This window comes from Lycium barbarum, chromosome 5 (assembly GCF_019175385.1).
Source record: "Lycium barbarum isolate Lr01 chromosome 5, ASM1917538v2, whole genome shotgun sequence".
Taxonomy (NCBI): Eukaryota; Viridiplantae; Streptophyta; class Magnoliopsida; order Solanales; family Solanaceae; genus Lycium; species Lycium barbarum.
In genome coordinates this window covers 10,655,209-10,676,024 of record NC_083341.1, presented here as the reverse complement: position 1 = coordinate 10,676,024, position 20,816 = coordinate 10,655,209, and the positions used below count along the sequence as shown (strand labels likewise).

General features: G+C 36.9%; 1 protein-coding gene and 1 non-coding gene across 2 annotated transcripts; both read left to right on the top strand.

Moving 5' to 3' along the window:
- Positions 1-703: 703 nt before the first annotated feature.
- On the top strand, positions 704-810 carry LOC132643048 (small nucleolar RNA R71). The gene has a single exon (XR_009583503.1). It is a non-coding gene; the product is annotated as a small nucleolar RNA R71 (small nucleolar RNA).
- A 14,963-nt stretch (positions 811-15,773) lies between these two features.
- LOC132640418 (abscisic acid receptor PYL4-like) lies at positions 15,774-16,765 on the top strand. Its single transcript, XM_060357010.1, has one exon. It carries the CDS (start codon positions 15,867-15,869, stop codon positions 16,500-16,502), a length of 636 nt encoding a protein of 211 aa, XP_060212993.1. The 5' UTR covers positions 15,774-15,866; the 3' UTR covers positions 16,503-16,765.
- Positions 16,766-20,816: the final 4,051 nt, after the last annotated feature.

The window sequence follows — 20,816 nt, the reverse complement described above, 5'->3', positions numbered from 1 at the left end:
GCCTACCACTTCGGTCAAATTCTCCATCTTCTTGTCACTCTTGTGCTGGTTTTCCAATATCTTTTCAAGCATAGTTTCCATCCGAGAGGTCCCTTGATCATTGGAAGGACTTTCTCGCCAATTCTGAGAGTTAGATGCACGGCCCTTTGGTGGAGCATAGGCATTGGAATTTCGATTACCGTAATTATTGTTGTTGTACTCCCTCCTATCCGAACCACCATATTCATTTCGACCATATTGATTGCTTTGTTGGTGGGGTCTCCATTGCTTTTGATAACCCCCTTAAGAGTGATCGATATAATTTGCATCCTCCCGTTGTGGATGCCCCTCTAGATAAGCCTCCTCCGAGACTTGGTACATTCCAGGAGTATGAGGTGGCATCTCTTCGACAACATTCACACTTTTGGCTTCCTTGTCCGTAAGCCTCTTTGACAACAAATCCACATTGGTTTGCAATTGAGCGAAAGCATGATCTCGCTCATGATTTTCTTTGGCCATTGCGGCAGTAGAGGGACTACCATATGACAAGACTTCACTATCACTCGAGTGCCAAGCTTGATTATGAGTGGTGAGCTTATCCAGCAACTGGGTGATCACTATAAATGATTTGTCCATAAAGCACCCTCCTGCGGCTGTGTTGACGGCAATCTGGTTCATTGTATCCAAACCCTTGTAGAATTTTTCCGTGAGGATAGCATCCAGAAATCCATGAGTTGGCGATTGAGCTAAATAATACTTGAAATGCTCCCACGCTGAATATAATTGTTCCGCTGGAAGTTGCTTGAACTCGAATATCTTATCTCTAAGCTTAGCCTTTTTGCTTGGCGGGAACTATTTCTTTAAAAATGTATTTGCCAACTCATTCCAAGTATGAATGGAATTGCTTGGAAGCTTTTCATACCATTCCCTGGCTTGACCAGCCAAGGAATATTTAAAGACCCTTAATCGAAGTGCATCGACAGAAACAGCTCCTTGAGATTGTTGAGCACATACATGCAAGAAGTTCTTCAAATGACGAAGTGGACAATCCTCCGAAGAATTTCGGAAATAACCTTTGAGTTTCAGCAGTTGATAGATAGAACTATCAATCTTGAAGGTAGCATTTCCAGTTCCGGGAGGAACCACAGCAGAAGCATAATCCGCTTCATTTATGAATTCCGCAAATATATTTTCATCATCATCCTCCTCTGGAGCAGGTTGATTCACTTGGAGTCCACCTTGGCGATTCGGTCTTCCAGCCATGTTCACCTGGTTCACCACAACAGCAAACGAGGTGTGATGGAATAGAAAAAGTTTTAAAGAAAAGTTCACAACAATCAGTAATTTCTAAACCGTATTCCCCGGCAACGGCGCCAAAATTTGATATGCTCAAATTACACCTGTTAATGGCGTAAAACGGACGTTGTCAAATATAGTAACCCAAATGGGGTTGGGGTCGAATCCCACAGGGAATATGGAGAGAAAAAGGTACTAGTTGTATGCGATACTCGTCTTTAAAGGCTTTAATCCTATCTCGAGCATTTTACAAAGGAGATTTGGTGTGTATTCGCTACTTTGAAGTAATTGAAATTTGTTTAGATTGGAAGAACCAAAGTTGTGTCACTGCGATGATTAGATGTTATGCTATGGGTGTCAATATGATATATTTCTAATGGGTTGCGATTATGAATGCACTTAATCTCTAATACACTTTCCAATATTTCCCAATAGTTAGAAAGTATTTTTTTTCATGATTTTCCCAAATGCAGAAAAGTTATAAATAAGGTTGATTAAATATGCCAAGTAAAACTCATCTTATTCCTAAGCGAGTTCATTAAACGAGGGTTAGCGCCCCGAGTCCTTGTATATTATTTCAAATCACACCCTAGTTCATCCTTCCGAATAAACTACAGTTTGTGCATGAACAAATGTTTGCAACCATTTGTAGAACAATGAATAAGAGAAATAATAAAATACATCACATCCCATTATACATATATACAATGTTAGATACCCATTACATAGCACCCATCATCTTGGGTCCACAACTCTGATTAAAGAGACTACTCACACATTTGGTCTCAAAAGTGCTAAGCAATAAATGAGACATAAAACTTACAAATGTAATAAAGATGGTGGAATATGGAATCTTGTGTCTTCACTAAACTCCAAGGGGAGAGTATTCAATGCTCACTAACCAATGAGACTTTTTAGTTGAGTATCATAAAAGCTCAATATTAAAAATGACCTAACATGTTCTTTTTATAGGCTCCAAAAACGCACAGCAAAAACTGACAAAATTGCCCCCCCACCCCCCAATAGCAAGATCGACGGACCGTCGATCGTTTGACGATCCGTCGATTGCTTCGTCTTCTGTAGCTTCAGCCCTGTGTACCATTTGACGGTGCCGTCGATCAACTCGACGCTTCGTCGAATAATCCGCCTTTTTCTCCTCTCTTGAGAGGTCCTGCTCGACGACACAAACGACGAACCGTCGATCTGTTAGACGCGTCATCGATGCCTCCGTCCTTTGTCGTCTTCAACTTTGTCCTCTCTGGAAATTTATGATTTTTGACTGTTTTTCCTAAAACACAACAAAAACATATTAAAGAGAACCAGAATTACTTGAAAACAGTCAAAATTCATAGTAAAAAGGCGTCGAATGTGCCACAAATCCGCGGCACATCAATTAGAAATGGTAGATTTTGATGTAATCATGGGCATGGACTGGTTATATTAATGTTATGCGTTAGTTGATTGTAGAACCAAAATTGTAAATTTCAAGTTTCCTAATGAGCCAGTCTTAGAGTGGAAGGGTGATTCAGTGAGTCCTAAGGGTAGGTTTATTTCTTACCTCAAGGCAAGAAAAATGGTGTCTAAGGGTTATATCTATCATCACGTTCGGGTTAGGGATTCAGATTCCCAGACCCCAACTCTTCAGTCATTCTCTGTTGATAATGAGTTTCCAGAAGTCTTCCCTGAGTATCTTCCCGGAATCCCTCCTGATAGGGAAATTGATTTCGCAATTGACCTACTCCCCAGGTACGAAACCTATATCTATTCCACCTTATAAGATGGCTCCAGCTGAATTACACGAACTTAAGGCTCAACTCAAAGATCTTGTAGACAAGGGTTTTATCCGACCCAGTGTCTCTCCATGGGGTGCCCTAGTCCTTTTCGTTCGCAAGAAAGATGGCTCTTTGCGTATGTGCATTGACTATCGCTAGCTCAACAAAGTCACGGTCAAGAACAAATACGCTCTTCCACGAATAGATGACTTATTTGATCAGCTTCAGGGTGCCCAATGTTATTCCAAGATAGATCTCCGATCAGGTTACCATCAGCTTAAGGTTAGGGGACAAGATATTCCTAAGACAGCCTTTAGAACCAGATATGGTCATTTCGAATTCTGTGTCATGTCCTTCGGTTTGACCAATGCCCCAACAGCATTTATGGAACTCATGAATCGAGTCTTCAAGCCATACCTCGACCTCTTTGTCATTGTCTTCATAAATTATATCCTCATTTACTCCCGTAGTGAGGCCGAGCATGCAGAACACTTTCGTATAGTTCTTCAGATTCTTAAGGACCGCAAGTTGTATGCAAAATTCTCTAAATGTGAATTTTGGCTCAAGTCAGTAGCCTTCTTAGGTCATATGATTTCTAGTGAGGGTGTTCAGGTTGACTCTCAGAAGATTGAGGCCGTTAAAAATTTTCCCAAACCCGCATCAGTTTCAGATATCCGCAGTTTCTTGGGTCTATCATGTTATTATCGACGTTTCGTAGAGGGGTATTCCTCTATTTCAGTACCATTGACCAAGCTGATGAAGAAGGAAGTTAAATTTCAGTGGTCAGATGCATGTGAGCGCAGTTTCGAGGAATTAAAAACGAGACTGACGTCTGTGCTAGTTTGACTCTACCAGAGGGAACGGAAGGGTTCGTGGTTTATTGTGATGCTTCGGGAGTTGGTCTCGGATGTGTCTTAATGCAGCATGGTAAGGTTGTAGCTTATGCATCTCGTCTGCTCAAGGTTTACGAAAAGAATTATCTGACTCATGACCTATAGTTGGCAGTTGTAGTTTTTGCACTTAAGATATGACGTCACTATTTGTATGGAGTGCATGTTGATATTTTCACAGATCATAAAAGCCTGCAGTATATCTTCACGCAAAGGGAGTTGAATCATAGGCAAAGGAGATGGCTTGAATTGCTTAAGGATTATGATGTGGATTTATCATCCGGGGAAAGCGAACGTTGTAGCTGATGCTCTTATTCGGTGTTCCATGGGAAATTTAGCCCACGTGGACGTGGATAAGAGAGTTATGACAAAGGAAGTTCACCGTTTGGCCAATCTTGGAGTTCGACATTTGGACTCCGAGGATGGTGGTGTGGTTGTTCAGAATAGGGCTCTTTCCTCTGTAGTCGTTGAAGTCAAGAAGAAACAGTTTAATGATCCCTACTTGTTGCAACTGAAAGAGGGGATTCACAAGAATAAGACGACGGCTTTCGAACAAGGGGGAGATGATGGTACCTTGAGGTACCCAGGTAGATTGTGTGTTCCAGGTATAGATGGGCTCAGAGAGTGAATCATGTCAGAAGCTCACAATTCCAGGTATTCCATTCACCCAGGTTCCACTAAGATGTATCATGATCTTAAAGAGATTTACTGGTGGAACGATATGAAGAAGAATGTGGCAGATTTTGTAGATAAGTGTCTGAATTGTCAGCAAGTGAAAGCTGAACACCAGAGGCCTGGTGGCTTGGCTTAGAATATTGATATTCCTGTCTGGAAATGGGAAATGATCAATATGAATTTTGTATCAGGTCTACCTCGCTCAGCCAGGAGACATGACTCTATTTGGTTCATCGTTGACAAGCTTACTAAGTCAGGGCACTTTTTGCCAGTCAAGACCACAAATTCAGCTAAAGATTATGCCAAGTTGTATGCTAATGAGATTGTCAGATTGCATGGGACACCAGTGTCCATTATTTCAGATCGTGGTGCTCGGTTTACATCAAACTTTTGGAAATCCTTTCAGAAAGGATTGGGTACCAAGGTGAACCTTAGCACAGCTTTTCATCCGCAGACAGATGGCCAGGAAGAGCGTACTATTCAAACTCTGGTGGACATGTTGAGAGCATGCGTCTTGGACTTCAAAGGTAATTGGGATGATCACTTGCCTCTTATCGTGTTTTTCTATAATAACAGTTATCATGCTAGCATTGGGATGGCACCGTTTGAAGCTCTGTATGGGCGAAGGTGTAGTTACCAATTGGTTGGTTCGAATTTAGTGAAGAAGAGTTATTAGGACCAGATTTGGTTTATCAGGCTATGGAGAAAGTTAAGTTAATACAGGAGTATTTAAAAACGGCTCAGAGTCACCAGAAGTCTTATACAGATGTGAGGCGAAGGGACTTAGAATTTTCAGTTGATGATTGGGTGTTCCTTAAAGTCTCACCCATGAAGGGTGTTATGAGATTTGGCAAGAAAGGGAACCTAAGTCCCAGATATATTGGACCTTACAAAATTCTACGAAAGGTCGTTCTAGTAGCTTATGAACTTGAGTTACAACAAGATTTGGCTGTTGTACATCCCGTGTTTCATGTGTCTATGTTGAGGAAGTGTGTAGGAGACCCGTCGTTGGTTGTTCCTGGTGATACTATAACAGTTAAGGATGGGTTGACTTATGAGGAGATCCCCGTAGCCATTCTTGACCATCAGGTTCGTAAGTTAACAACTAAGGAAGTAGCCTCAGTGAAAGTCCTGTGGAGGAGCCAGAAGGCTGAGGAAGCTACATGGGAAGTCGAAGAGGATATGAAATTCAAGTACCCATTTTTGTTTGAACAGCAAGCAGAGAACTCTCAAGGTAACTTTCCATGACCCATGTCATGTTATGTCTCATATTTCACGCTCATGTCATGTATCCAGCGCTCATGTTTGATGTCTCATGCGTCAGTATCCATGTTTTCATGTAATCACATCCTTTCATGTCTCTTGTTTCATGTCATGTTTTCTTCACATTCATGTATACAAAGCCATGCTCAGCCATATTCTTAACCATGACCCATCATTCGAGGACGAATGATCCTAAGGGGGAGATATTGTAACACCTCTTACCTTTAACGAAAGCTTTGACCATGATCCCAGACTTAGAAAATCAGATAAAGAATGTAGGAATTGGAATTTCCCTGTTCAGTTGTAAGATGGGGGTTTACGCCCATGAACAGTGACCGTATTTTAGAATACGGGCCGTAATTCAAGTCTTAAACTGGTACCAAGGATTTATGAGCATTCTGAAATTTGGCATTTGGATGTCAAATGGTTAAATACGGACAGTATTTCAAAATATGGCCCGTGTTTTAAAATATGGCCTGTATTTCAAAACGTATTTGGAATTTGAAAAACTTCCTTGATGAAAGTTGTAAGCCTTTGAAATACCTTTCCAACGGTATATTATGGGGGTCAAATGGACATCTGTGCAAACATTTATGGCCATTTTACTGAAGAGACGCAGTGTAGGCCGTATATCAAAATACGGCCCGTATTTCAAAATACGGCCAGTATTTAACTGGACGAAAATTTTAATTTTCCAGAACAGTATATACTCGTCCGTATCAGTTTACATCATTATTTTTCATTCCTTCAAGCCCTAGAACGACCTCCTACCCTCCTCTATCATCAAGAACACCAAGGTAAGCCCACTTTAATTATTCCAACTCAATTCTAACATATATTCTAATAATCTAAGTAAGAAATTATTGTTCCTAATCTAGGGTTTTCAAGAAAACCCATCTCAAGGTTCAAGAATCAAGATTTAGGAAATCTTCTCCAAAACTCAAGTCTTCAATTCAATTTTTGGAGCAATTAAGGTATGTAGAACTTCCATCCACATGTGGGAATCTCTACGTTCTTCCTTATGCTCCGTTTCTTGATATCCATGAAGTTCAAATCCTAGGGCATTAAACCGAACATATTGGTAGCCCGTATTTATGTATTTACGTACATGAATGTTGTATCTATATTCGTTATTGTATTCCTAATCTTCCATTACGGTTATTAGGAACCTTAGCTTAATCTATAAATCATGAATTCTTCCTCATGTGTTCTCATTATGTTTATATGAAACTTTATGATTTTATCTATCAAGTTACAAGCATGTTCTCAAGTCAATTATATATATATATATATATATATAATTATGAATTATTGTTATTACTCATGAATCAAGAACATGTTTGCAAGACTATGACAAGTTATCTCATCAAACCATATTACAAGATATTTCATGAAACCATGTTACAAGTTATTTCGTGAAATCATGATTACAAGTAATTTACAAGTTCCTTCACGAAAATCATGGGCTTCTTAGCCAACTATATCATGTTCATGTTTTGGGAATTACTTAGTTAACCGAGAAGGCTCAGATAGCCTAAAACTACATTGCCATCGTAGGATAAGGTTGTCAGCAAGGAGGTAATACCTTAATTATGCAGTTTGGATCCTTACATGCTTATTATTACTTAAATCTCAAATCCCTGGCAAGGTGTGAGTGTTCTGCTGGTAGGACGCAAGTACCAGATCATATTGTCGGTTATACTATAGCATTCCCCACGTTACAAGCAGTTTTACATACATGTATTTCCATTGATTTCCTGTTTTCACAATTTAATCATGTTTCATGCTCATGTTCAAGTTACATTCAGTTTCAGTTCATGTCCTATACCTATGTTGTGCCATGTTCTTCATTTCAACAGGTTTTACATACTAGTACTATTCACCATGTACTAACGTCCCTTTTGCCCGGGGCTTGCACTTTACGGTGCAGATACCAGTTTTCAGAAGCATACACCTGCGCAGCAGGATCACTTCAGTTATCAGCTTATTGGTGATCCCCACTCCTCTCGAGGTCCAACATGGAGTCTACATTAGTATTCAGTTTATGGTAGTCCAGGGCCATGTCCTGGTAGTTAGTATTCAGACATGTTTTAGAGGTTTCATAGACAGATATTAGTCCACAGAGTCAGTTATGCTTGCTTGTTTGCAGACTGTTATGCTTTCATGATATTTCATACTACGAGATAATTTCAAGACTTTATTCTGCAAATTACATTTTCATGATTCATTTAAATTACATCATATAGATTCTATTGTTTTGATGCCCATGTTGACAAGCAAGCCATGAGGTTCGCTCGGACACATGTAAGCAAGGCCCGAGTGCCGTGTTACGCCCAGGCCATGGTTTGGGGCGTGACAGCTATCCTGGCTTACATGTACAGAGGATTTGATTGAGCCTCTATGGGCGAGAGGGTTGAGGTCGGTGCATTTAGTCCTCTTCTTCAAGTAATATATTTAATTGTGTGTAGATAAAACACTAAATATATTTTTTCAAAACGACGACTGGTAAACAATTTTTTTTATGACTATGACAGATATAGGTGAGGACTAGGTTGAGACCTTTTCAGCCCGTAGCTACTCACCTTCCCGATGACTATGTTGCTGAGGATATGCCATACGCGCGGAGATGGTCGCGAGGTCGTACCAGAGGTGTGGAGATGCACCATGTCATTCTCCCGTTTAGGAATCAGTTACACCGCATGACAGCGCTCGAGGTAAGTTTTTTTTTATTTAACATTAGTTTGCTATTTTTGTTAGTCTTTTATTGTTAACTAGTTGAATTCCTTTTATAGGCTTTCATATGGACGCCGTATGATCAGATTTTGGGTCAGCTGCCAGCATTTTGTAGGGCTGGTGAGCACATGTGTCCATTGATCCATATGGACTGCACGGTATCCTTTGATCCATATGGACATCGTTGAGCATCACGCACCCGACCGCGTATTACGGCAGTTTAGGCATGTGCAGAACATACCCGCAGCTACACATTGGGAGCACTTACACTACACCAGGGATGAGCGTTCGATTGACAGTGCAGCATGACGGGCGCGTATGCACCAAGAAGTTGATGCGTGGAACGCGAGGATGTTGACTCTAGCGGCGGTCGGACAAGACACTCCGGTCCATGAGTACATGATGTGGTACATGCATATCACTCGCTCCTTGATTACCAAACCCTCGACGTCGCGTCCTGATGGCCGAGGATATACATCACTCTCAGGAGCGTATGAGGCGCCGGTAAGTTTCTTCAATCATCGTCTTATTATGTATTACTTTACGTATGTATTTAATTTTTAAAATTTGCAAATATATGCAGCTACGTATGACTCTGATGATACGCCATGAGAGCATTCCCCTTACGAAGCCCACCAACCCCGAGATAGCGGCATATGCAGCACAGATAGTTCATCTTACCGACACTGGTATGACACAGGCACAGGAGTGGAATCGACACGATGAGGATGTACCAGAGGGTGTTCCTGAAGGTGGTAGGGCTGATAGAGGTGGGCGGGCTGATAGAGGTGGTCGGGCTGGCAGAGATCTAGTAGATGAGCTTGACGATATAGCTCGTCAGGTTCCGTCGGCTACAGATACCCTTTCTTCTTCCAGGCTGTCGACTTCACAGAGACCTGGATATACGCTAGAGATGTTCCCACATTATGATCCTTGGTCATCATTTCCACAGGTGCCAGTTGGTGATCTACATATGGGAGACGGAGATGAGGACTTGGATATTATTTTCGACGACTACTTTCTTTGTTCTACAGCCGAACCTACGGCACCATCTGCATCTCCGGCTCTGCGGGCCGCTCAGGAGCCCTCTCACATGCTATCTCGGGAGCCCGTCAACACACAGGTTTATTTTTTTACAATAAAATAATGTATTAATTAATTATTTATTAATCTAAACTAAATTATTTACATGTATTATAGATTCATTCTTCTGCGCCTGTAGATCCGTCTCCGCCTGTGCAGATTGACCCGTATCCACCTCCAACTACAGCTCTAGGTAGCGCTCAGGAGACCGTTGAGGAGCAGCTAAGGAGCCTTCTGACCAGCCATCTCAGGAGGCCGTCAACATACAAGTTTGTTTTTTTACAAAGAAATAATTTATTAAATAATTGTTTATATGTTATTTCATGTTTATTTTATGAAACATTAAGTTGTTTATATGTTATTTCAGGTTCATTCTTCTGCTCCTGTTGTCCAGTCTCCTTCGATTGAGTCATCTCCTGAGGCTACTCAAGTTTCGACCGCCGCCGTCTCTTACAAGAAGCATATTTTCACCCAGGGCCTGAAGAAAGGAAGAAAGGATGATCATGACATATATCATCCTGTCATTAAGAGGAGGAGGGAGCATCCTGATGATAGTGAGGGTGGTGGGGTTGGCCTTAGGCGTTAGTAGATTGTGTATTTGTAAATAAAATGTACATTTTATGTTAATATTATATATATTTTTGGGTATTATTTTTTTAATGATAATTAGTTATTTTAGTATTTATTGTCGATTAATAATAACTCATGCGACGTCCTAGATTAATTAAAATCCTATAAAATATGACAATTAAACCTATAGATAACAAGTTTCCAAACTTACTTCGGAGTACTTTACAACCCCTAAAACGACGATCCAAACATATATGTATACTTGATGAAATGAGACGACATTATTGTACGCTAAAAACAATATCAAGTTCTATATAAAATATTTATATTCCGACGTTTTGAAATGTGACTAATCTTCGGTCAAAGTACCAAAAAAAGCTTAAAGATAAAAAGTTTCCAAACTTAATTCGGAGCACTTTACAACCCCTAAAACAACGATCCAAACATATATGTATACCTGATGTAATGAGCCGACATTATTGTACGCTAAAAAAGATATTAAGTTCTATATAAAATATTTATATTCCGATGTTTTGAAACGTGACTAATTTTCGGTCAAAGTATGGGAAAAAGATTAATTTTGAGTTTGATTTCTAAAGAATAAAGGCTGGGTGGGGGGGCTCGACCCTTTTACGCACAAATTCTGTGCGTAAAAGGACTTAAAGCATAAAACTACACTTTGGTCCTTTTATGCACATAATCTGTGCGTAAAGTCTATTTACGTTCTTATTTTTTTTAATGAGTTATTTTGGTTCCAAAAATTTATTTTTGAATTAGAAAATTCTTGGGCTCTGATGAATGACATAACGTGAAAAGACGTTGTTAACACGTTATCCAAATGGTCTTTAGAATTTTTACCGGACCAAAGAGAATATTTAGGGGTCGTTTGGTAGATAGTCGAAATTATCCTGAGATTATAATCCCGGGACTAATTTATCCCATCTATTGAGATTATTTTATACCATCTAAAAGATGCTATAAAATAATCCCAGTATAAGTGGGATAAGAAAGTATAAGCTGGGATATCCCGACACTAATTTTTGTACCATATTTGGTACAAGGTATGAATTTATCCCAGCACTAATTTATACCTTGTACCAAACATGGTATAAAAATTAGTGTTGGGATATCCTAGCTTATACCTTCTACTAAACAATCCCTTATAGTACAACTAACTTGGCAAGTTGCACTAGAAGGTAGTAGCTTCTAGTTTACTACTTTTTCATTAAAAAAAAATTATAATTTTAAATTTTAAAAATAATTGACTTTACATCATCCATTTTATGATTGATGATTTTTTTTTTATAACCACTAGCATGTTTAAGGCATTAAATTTCAAAGTATTGATAGTCACATAAACACTGTGACAAGTTTCTTTTACCACGAATTTCTTTTAAAGAACCATTTCATTTGTAAAACCCGTATCAATATTAGTTCAAACTATATGTTATATAAATGGAACAAATGGAATATTAAAAAAGATATATGGACGTTGATGGATCTTTTATAACTTTTTCTTGCACGAACACCATGTGAATTGCAAGGAAAAAAGGAATCAAGTTGAGGAAGAGTGGGTGGGGGAATTTGGAGATTTGAAGAAAGGACTGTAAAGAAGCTTCTTGATAATTACCATTACCATTAAAAGTTAAAGTTGTACAAATATTATTAATTAATTAACCTTAGCTAGCATGATTTTCATATTTAGTACTATATATGGTTGGTAATGAAAAAGAATCAACAATATGATGGCTGAAGTGACTAAAAAGATAGCCATTCTATTGGATGATAAAACATTACCTACTAAGACATTACGAAACCTTCTAATCTAATTTCTACCCCACTTGCCTATTTGATTATAATAATCTATCAAAACTCAAACTTAAATGAGATCTTAACAATTTGAGCTAGTCGACTACAGATAGTTTCAACAGCCTAGTCGTCATAGTATAAATAATCATTGTTACTATATACTTAATATATAAAAAATTTAATAAGTATTTAGTTAGTGTATAACACAGATTATATACTGTATGTTGACTAAAATTATAAAAAAAGATTACGTTTACTATTTTTTACTGTTACCCTTGTTGGACTGTTGTATAGTACTAAAATTTAAATGTTTGGCAAACAGCAACTTTTAACATCGATGACCAAACATAATAAGCTGAGTCCGCAACTTAAATGATCCCAAAAGTGAAATTTGATTCAAAATAATTCACTATAAAAGTATCTTTTGCGCACAAAATTAGTGCGCAATAAAAGCTATCTACGGCTACCATTAACTCCTATTGCGCACTAATATTGCGCGCAAATAGGGGTTACCATCATTTGCTGTGATTATTGTGGTTGGGGACATTTTAAGTTCACGTTTCTTGTTTGTCAATAGGACAAAAGGCCTTTAGAATATTAGAGATAAAGTTCACTTGCCTGATTATGTCTTGCATTTTGTAAATTTTAATTATGTTCCATTGTTGAAGTGACTTGTAGTTTTAGGACTTCCAAAATATCGTCAGTAACTTGTTATTTGGTGTGCAACACTGATTGTAACACTTCGTATAATTTTAAATTTTTGAAATTCACGTTTTTTTCATACGTTGATCAAAGATTAGTCATGTTCCAAAACTCCTAAATATCAATATTTTATATAGAACCTGATATCTTTTTCTGCGAACAATAATGTAGGCTCAATACATCAAGTATTCCTAAAAACTATAAGTAACTTCAACAATGGAACATAATTAAAATTTACAAAATGCAAGACTTATTTAAGTTGTGGACTCATAATAAGCTTCACCTTTGCTCAATTTTTGTGACATCTTTCAGATTTCGAAATTCAAAAGAGTTTTTAATTTGACCACGATTTTTCATATATCTTTTAAATATTTTGAACTGTCAATTATTATGACTTATAGTACTTTTTACGTCGTTTTCAACTATGTAAATTTTATCTCAATAAACTTAAAGATTCCTTGTCCGAAAATATAATCAAAATTAATAGATTTGACTCTCGAAAGTCGAATTGTAATTTTGACCGGGGGAGTACCATTTTAAAAGTTATATAATTAGGCACTCTTTGACAAGCAAACAAAAAATTGGACAAAAACACCCCTACTTAAAATACGAAATAACTCTCATATAGTACTCCATCCGTCCATTTTCATTCGTCTAATAATGACTTGACACTCCCCTTAAGGATCAATAAATAAAATGACAATTTTATTCTATCACCTTTTAAATTTAATAAATTCAATATTCTGGAGAATGCATTGGAAAATGATTGTAGTTAATAATAAGGGTAAATTAGAAACTAAGTGATAAACTATGTCTTGATTTTTTGAACTGAATAAATAAATGAACATCTATTTTTAGTGCAGTAGACAAATAAAAGTGGACGGAGGAAATAATTACCAAAAAAAAAAACAATTGGTTCATCTCAGTCAAACTTGGACTCAAACCAACTCGACTTAGAGCCCGTTTGAATGGACTTATGACTTTTGACTTATCAGCCGAATCATTTTTTTGCACGGATTGCCCTTTTCTTTTGGGGTGGTCTTTAAATTTTTCCCCTCATATTTGTGATCTTTAAATTTTGCCTTTCGCTTGGATACCTGAGGTTTTGGGTTCGAACCTCCCCTCGGGCATAAAATAAAAAAATAATTTCGCAAGGTAGGGCTGGGGGGAGTGTATGCCGGATCCGGCATAAAGTCCTTAAGGAAAAACTAAAGTTATGCCGGAGGGGGTATAACTTTTCCTCAAGGCATAGTTTAGTTATGCCTTATGGGACAAAACTTTTCCTTAAGGAACTATGCCTTATGGGGCAGACTTTTAATTAAGGAATAACCAAAAGTATGCCTCATAAGACAAAACTTTTTCTTAAGGTATAGACTTTCCCTTATAAGACAAACTTTTAGTTATGCCTTAAGAAAAATTCCGCCTTATGTGGCATACTATAAAAGTTTGCCCATTAAAAGTATGCCCCCACCGGCATAAACTTGTGAAGGAATTACCAAAGTTATGCCAGACCCGGCATACTTATGCCAAGTCTGCCCATAATACATAAGTATGTTGGGTCCGACATAAGTTTGGTAATTTCTTAACAAGTTTATGCCGGTGGGGGCATACTTTTAATGGGCAAACTTTTATGCTGGACCCGGCATAAACTTGTGAAGGAATTACCAAAGTTATGCCGGACCCGGCATACTTATGCCAAGTCTGCCCATAAAACATAAGTATGTCGGGTCCGGCATAACTTTAGTAATTCCTTCACAATTGTATACTGATGCGGGCATAGCGAAATTTAAACTCTGCCTTGCGATTTTTTTTAAAAAAAATTTTTGACTATGTGGGAGCTGGAACCTGGAACCCATGGGATTTAGCCGAAGGGCAAAATTTAAAGATTTCAAATATGAGAGACAAAATTTAAAGACCACCCCAAAAGAAGGGCAATTCGCAAAGCCCTAAATCAGAAATTCTAACTAATGACTTTTGACTTATTTTTGTAATTTTAACTTGTTGAAACAACTATTTCGTCAGTCGACCACAAACAAGAATTGCCTGGGCTGATAACGTGATTATACGAACGTTGTGGGGCAATTTTATTCCAGATTGCGTCTAAATAAGCTTTTAGCAACATAATCATCAACTTGCATGGCCCTGACGTAAGCAGTTAGCTAAAACGCCAACTCTTGCTATAATTTTGTCCTTAAAGTTGATGATCTCCGAGAGTTTATCAACTAACATGGCACAACTAGACAAATATTTTCAAGATTTTTTTATTTTTGTAGAGGATACGAGAGTTATTCCAGGCCAAATCTCCATACTACATAGCCTCCATTTCCTAAGAAATTTCCGAATTTTGCGCTCTTATTACATTCAGTTTAAGATGAAAGGACATCACATAATATCTTCTACCTAATACAATTGATGGACCCGCCATTTTTAATCTTTTTTTAAAAATAATACAAAAATTATGTCAAATTAAATGCCGTCATATAAATTGAAACTAAATAAATAGTTACACTCGTAATTTAAAGACTTAATACATTGACATCCCCTCAAAATTGCTAGCAAATTTCATTTATATATCAGAACTACAATTTATTCTAATTGAACACATGATAAAATATTCCTATTAGACACTTTCAGTTCAAATTTTTAAAAATCTTTTTTGTTTGTGTTTTCAAATGTTCATTACATAGATAAATTAATCACTTAAAATATGTTTATCTCTTTTAATTATACAAATAACGCTCGATAAGTTGTAAACATGTTCCAACTTAGAATGATGTGAATTAAAGGAGATCGATGTCATTCTAATTAATTAACTAATTTCTGTCATCGACATTGGCGATTACGGGCAAAAGTATTGCAATTTATTTGACGGAAATATCTAACAGGATCAAGGTGTTTAATTGAACAATTCATAATTAAAGTGTGTAAATAAAATTGGGGGCCGGGGGGGGGGGGGGGGGGGGCGATGTATTAAGCCTAATTTAAATGTGTGTTTGGACCTGACTACATGTATATAAATCATCATCTTCATTCTCATCTCTCTCTTTATTCTCTTACCAAAAAGCACAACAAAGAAAACTAAAAAGAGATAGAGATGACTTCCACACTTCAACACCACCGTATCAACCACCATAACACCACCACCACACTCCCCGGAAACTTCCACAAACAACAACATAATATCTCTGTCCCCAACAACAACAACAACAACCAATGTTATTCCACCATAGTACAATCCATATCCGCCTCCATCGATACCGTGTGGTCCATTATCCGCCGATTCGACACCCCGCAAACCTACAAACAGTTCCTCAAAAGCTGCCACGTCATCGTCGGGGACGGAAAAGACCCCGGTTCCCTGAGGGAAGTTCATGTCATTTCCGGTCTCCCAGCGGCTTCGAGCATCGAAAGGCTAGAAATTCTAGACGATGAGAAGCATGTTATGAGTATTAGTATTGTCGGTGGGGAGCACCGGTTGAGTAATTATCGGTCGGTGACGACGCTTCATCGGACGGTGGAGGAGGATGGAGGTGACGGTGAAGGGACGGTGGCTGTGGAATCTTACGTTGTGGATGTACCACATGGGAATACTAAGGAAGATACGTGTGTGTTTGTTGATACTATTGTACGTTGCAATTTGCAATCTTTAGCGCAAATAGCGGAGAATTTGGAGAAAACTAAGTATACAACGACAACAAGTAATGCCCGTACTTTTACCAGTAAGGGCTGAGGAGGGTAGGTTATACGCAGATCTTATCCCTACTTTTTGGGTAAGGAAGCTGTTTATACTCTCTCACATGTCAAAAGAAGTAATCAATGGACGATTAAAAGGCTACGAGAATCGAGAGGCTCGAAATTCTAGACGACGAGAAGCATGTCATGAGCATTAGTATAGTAGGTGGGGACCACCGGTTGAATAATTACCGGTCGGTGACGACGCTTCATCTGGCGGTGGCGGTGGAGTCTTGCGCTATGGATGTACCACATGGGAATACTAAGGGAGAAACGTGTGTTTGTTGATACGATTGTACAGTGCAATTTGCAATCTAATCGTTAGCGCAAATAGAGGAGAATTTGGAGAAAACTAAGAGTATTTAGCTAAATTAATTGTCGTGATTAATTGATTAATGATTAAATATTTGTACATTTCTTCGATCTTTGTTTTGTGATTTTTTTTTTGGGGGGATGATGGACAGTTTTTATGAATGTAGAACATGGAGACTCAGAAGTGAAAGTTGATTTATTGATAGATTTTGAAGACGGTAATCACGGCTGGTTTTTGCAATTGTTTCAGTGTGGTAGCTAGTACGTAGTAGAGGCAGATCCGGAGTAAAATGTTTATAAATATTTTATTACATATATAAGGTTTGAGCAAAAGCTATAAATTCCGTGAACCTGTACCCGACATATTGAATCCACCCCTAATACGTAGTATGATATTATTTTGTGTTTTGTACATTATTTTCTTATAAGTATCTCTGGTATTCAGGATCACCGCTATTTTCTTATGCATTTCATCCGCACATATTTTAGATTGATGCATTAATTTTTCTTCTCCTTATTATTCAACGTAACTATTCTTTGCTTCTGTTAAAGCTTCTAAATTTGAAATTGTCATCTAAGGTTTGAATATTTGAAACAATGAAGCTCAGATCTTACTTGCCGATCGAGCTAAGACGATAAATTAGTTTTGGACTGTCAGGGTGATATTTGATACTTCTTTTTAGGCACGTTGCTTGGGTTGGGTTTTGGTATTCGAACATTTCAATGCTAAAATGTCCTACCAACTTAATACTCCCTTCACACATTATCTAAGATCATAGCTCCTTCTTCTTCATAATGTAGGAAGTAAGAACTAGGATCTAATCATATAAAACCAAATGTTATTAAGCAATTATTTTTTCTTTTTAAATGTATATTGTTTGTCAGTGATTGTTAATCCAACTAAGCTTTTCGAGAGAAAACTCAAGTAGCAATTGATTAATTAGCAGAAGAAGGCGCTAGGCGCAGCAGCAATATAATCGTCTTGTTTATGTTTTAGTTCTTCTTTTGTTTACCTTTAAAGGTTGTAAGGCAGACAAATTGAGAATTCTTCTTTTTTTCTGTTAGGGTAACTTCGGATAGTATTTTAGATGGACAAAATATGGTCAGTTATACTATAGACCAACGAAATGAATTAGCAAAATTAAAGCAAAATGGAGGAGATAGTCCATTAAAATATCCTCTTTGCTGGCAGACCTGTATTACTCGTAGATTAATGTCATGGGCATTATTTAATGAACATAATATAATGAACGAATTTCATTATTAATCTCCATATGGTCTAATTATTTTTCTCTTCGGCAACACTATTTAAAGGGAGAACCAGTTGTGAGCTTCACAAATTGACATTGAATATAATTTTATCCATACTACTAATTGCAGTATTCTGAATAAAATTCTTTAAGTCTTTGGACACTGAACCTGCAATATTTATGTACCCAACAACTCATTCTTGGATTTAGTTTATATATATTGATAATGTTAAAAAGATTATATGCAATTTATTCTGTTAAAGCAGATTATCTCTCTTATTTTTCAAATAATTAGGTTCACTTGTCATGTCACAGTTGTTCAAACTCTTTGCTCAAACCAAGTCATATCTCTGTTAGTGGTGGTAAATTAGCCTATAAAAGTATGATCTGTCCAAGCCACTAATAACCTGCTCATTAGTAACTCAACTCATCTTAACTAGGCCAAGTTCAGCTCACCTAAAAGTTTGATGTGGACTAAGTTTATAGTCTAATTTGATCCATTAGAAACCTTGTTAAAATAGGTTTTTTCTTTAAAAGTATCTTTGATATGTTATATATAGGTACAAATTAAGAAGAAATGTTTATTAGTTTCGTTTGGTAATAAACAAACTATTAGAAAGAAAACAAAAATTAAAACTTTGTAAGAGTTGGACGAGTTAGGTTATGATCTATTGTTTTACTCATATTGATCCACCCAATATCAGCCCAAATAACTTTAGGTAGGGTTAGATTGACCCATTTATTGATTCAACTCATTTTGACCAGCTTAAATTCAGCTCAAATCGTTCATTTGTCACCTCTAATTTCTGCGGTAGGGCTTGGTAGATGGACAAGAAAAAGCTCCAATTGCAGCATTAATTGACGAGGGATCGAAAAGAAAAATAGGTTACAATATCATTTTTCATTCAAATGCAAAGGGAACAGATAAATACTGATAGGAGTTCACGAGGTGATAGAAGAATCAAGCTGCTCCAATAAAATGCCAATTTGCAATTAAATCAAAGACAAGTTGTATTTTTATTTTCTAAATCTTTTATGGGGTTTTCCACCTCCTTTCTTTTATGTTTCCCCAATATATATATATATATATATTATATGTTGTGGTCGGCATGGAAGAAATTGAAGACGGAAATTAATTTGCAAGTAGGTTTGCAAGTGGGCAAGGAGGCTTTTATTCAATTTCAATTTGTTTTGCATACTTGTATTAATCAAGATGCCCTTAGGATTTCATTTTTTCTTGTATCTTTTTCTTTTAAAAAAAATAAAAAATAAAAACAAACAAACAAACAAACTTTTGATCACTCGGAGTTCGATAAGCTTATTGGGCCCGATTAAATCCGGATTTACACCGGAAAGTCCCACCTTGAGGTAAAACGATCATGATAAAGATGACTTCTTACCATGCTAAAATCTGAGACCTTTGATTAAGGATAAAAAAATATTTACAATATTTTAAAATATCCTAATAATTCATCCTCTATTCATATAGATTGAATTCTCGTGTTGGTAAAAAAAGAATTTTAACTTGGAATTAGCAAGACGATTTGCCGACAAAACCAAATGTACATCTTATCGTGAAAGCTATATAGAAGAGAAAAGTTTACAATGTCGAGGATCAGCTTTGTTTCACCTTAAAATATCTAGGGAATTTCAAAAAAAATTGTCACGGCAGGTTCTCAAGTTGGAATAAATAATCATTAGTCAAATAGTTAAGGTTTTTATGAAGCACTTTTTATGTCATTACTTGCGTCATTTGGACTAATTAAAACCGGACTACCAGAGGATGACAAAGTTCGAGTTGAATACTACGAGCTAGGTCCCTTTCCTCAGGGTAGGTAAGAGATCATATGTTTTTATGAGAAAACCATAAATAGATTCTATTAGCAAATCATAAATCATATGTTTTTTTAAAATTAATTTTTGGATCTATCTAATCCCCCATGAATGAGGATTAGGTTTTTTTTTTTTTGGCAACTTACTACCTCCATTCATTATTTGTCCATGTTTGGCCTGACTCACCTTTTAAGAAGCAATAAATAAAAGGACAGTTTTACGACATCACCCTAATTATCCTATGTTGGGAAATGATTTAAAAATAATTAATAAGAATAAAATACGTATAAAATGTTAAATTACCTTTTGATTTTTCAATGTGAACATGTAAAAATGAACATCTGTTTTTGACACAGCGGACTAGTAAAAGTGGACGGAGAGAGTAACATTCAGCTGCAATGGATTTAAACAAAATGACGACACACTAACTGGTAAAAAATTATGTAAAATCGTCAGAGCATGCATAGCCAAGTTGTAGTTCTTGAAATCCGGGAAATATACACGGTAGAAATAATGAAAGTGGTTTTACGATTAACATATATTACAGTTAGCCTCCTGGAAATCACGAAGAGCCAATCATGAAAGTGTGTTTATATTTCTGCATTTTGTCACAGATTTTGGTTCCGAAATTTGAAATAATTGTATGTTCATATTGGACCATCGTTTCAACTTTAAACCTGAAATATAGAACTTGATATTTTTTTTCACTCACAAAATTTCAATTTTATTTTCATGTTCAAACTCAACGTTAATTCCCAAGTACCTTTTTTTAACTTCAAATTCAAATACCAATTTTGTTTCAAAGAACTTTTACTTAATCTGTGCAATTTGACTGGTAATAGTAAATTACCGTTATTTAATTTTCAAGTTAACATATATATCAAGCTTTGATATGAAGAATTACATGTTATGATAAA

Coding starts and splice junctions, on each gene's coding strand:
- LOC132640418 (XM_060357010.1), top strand. CDS start 15,867: ATGACTTCCACACTTCAACACCACCGTATCAACCACCATAACACCACC.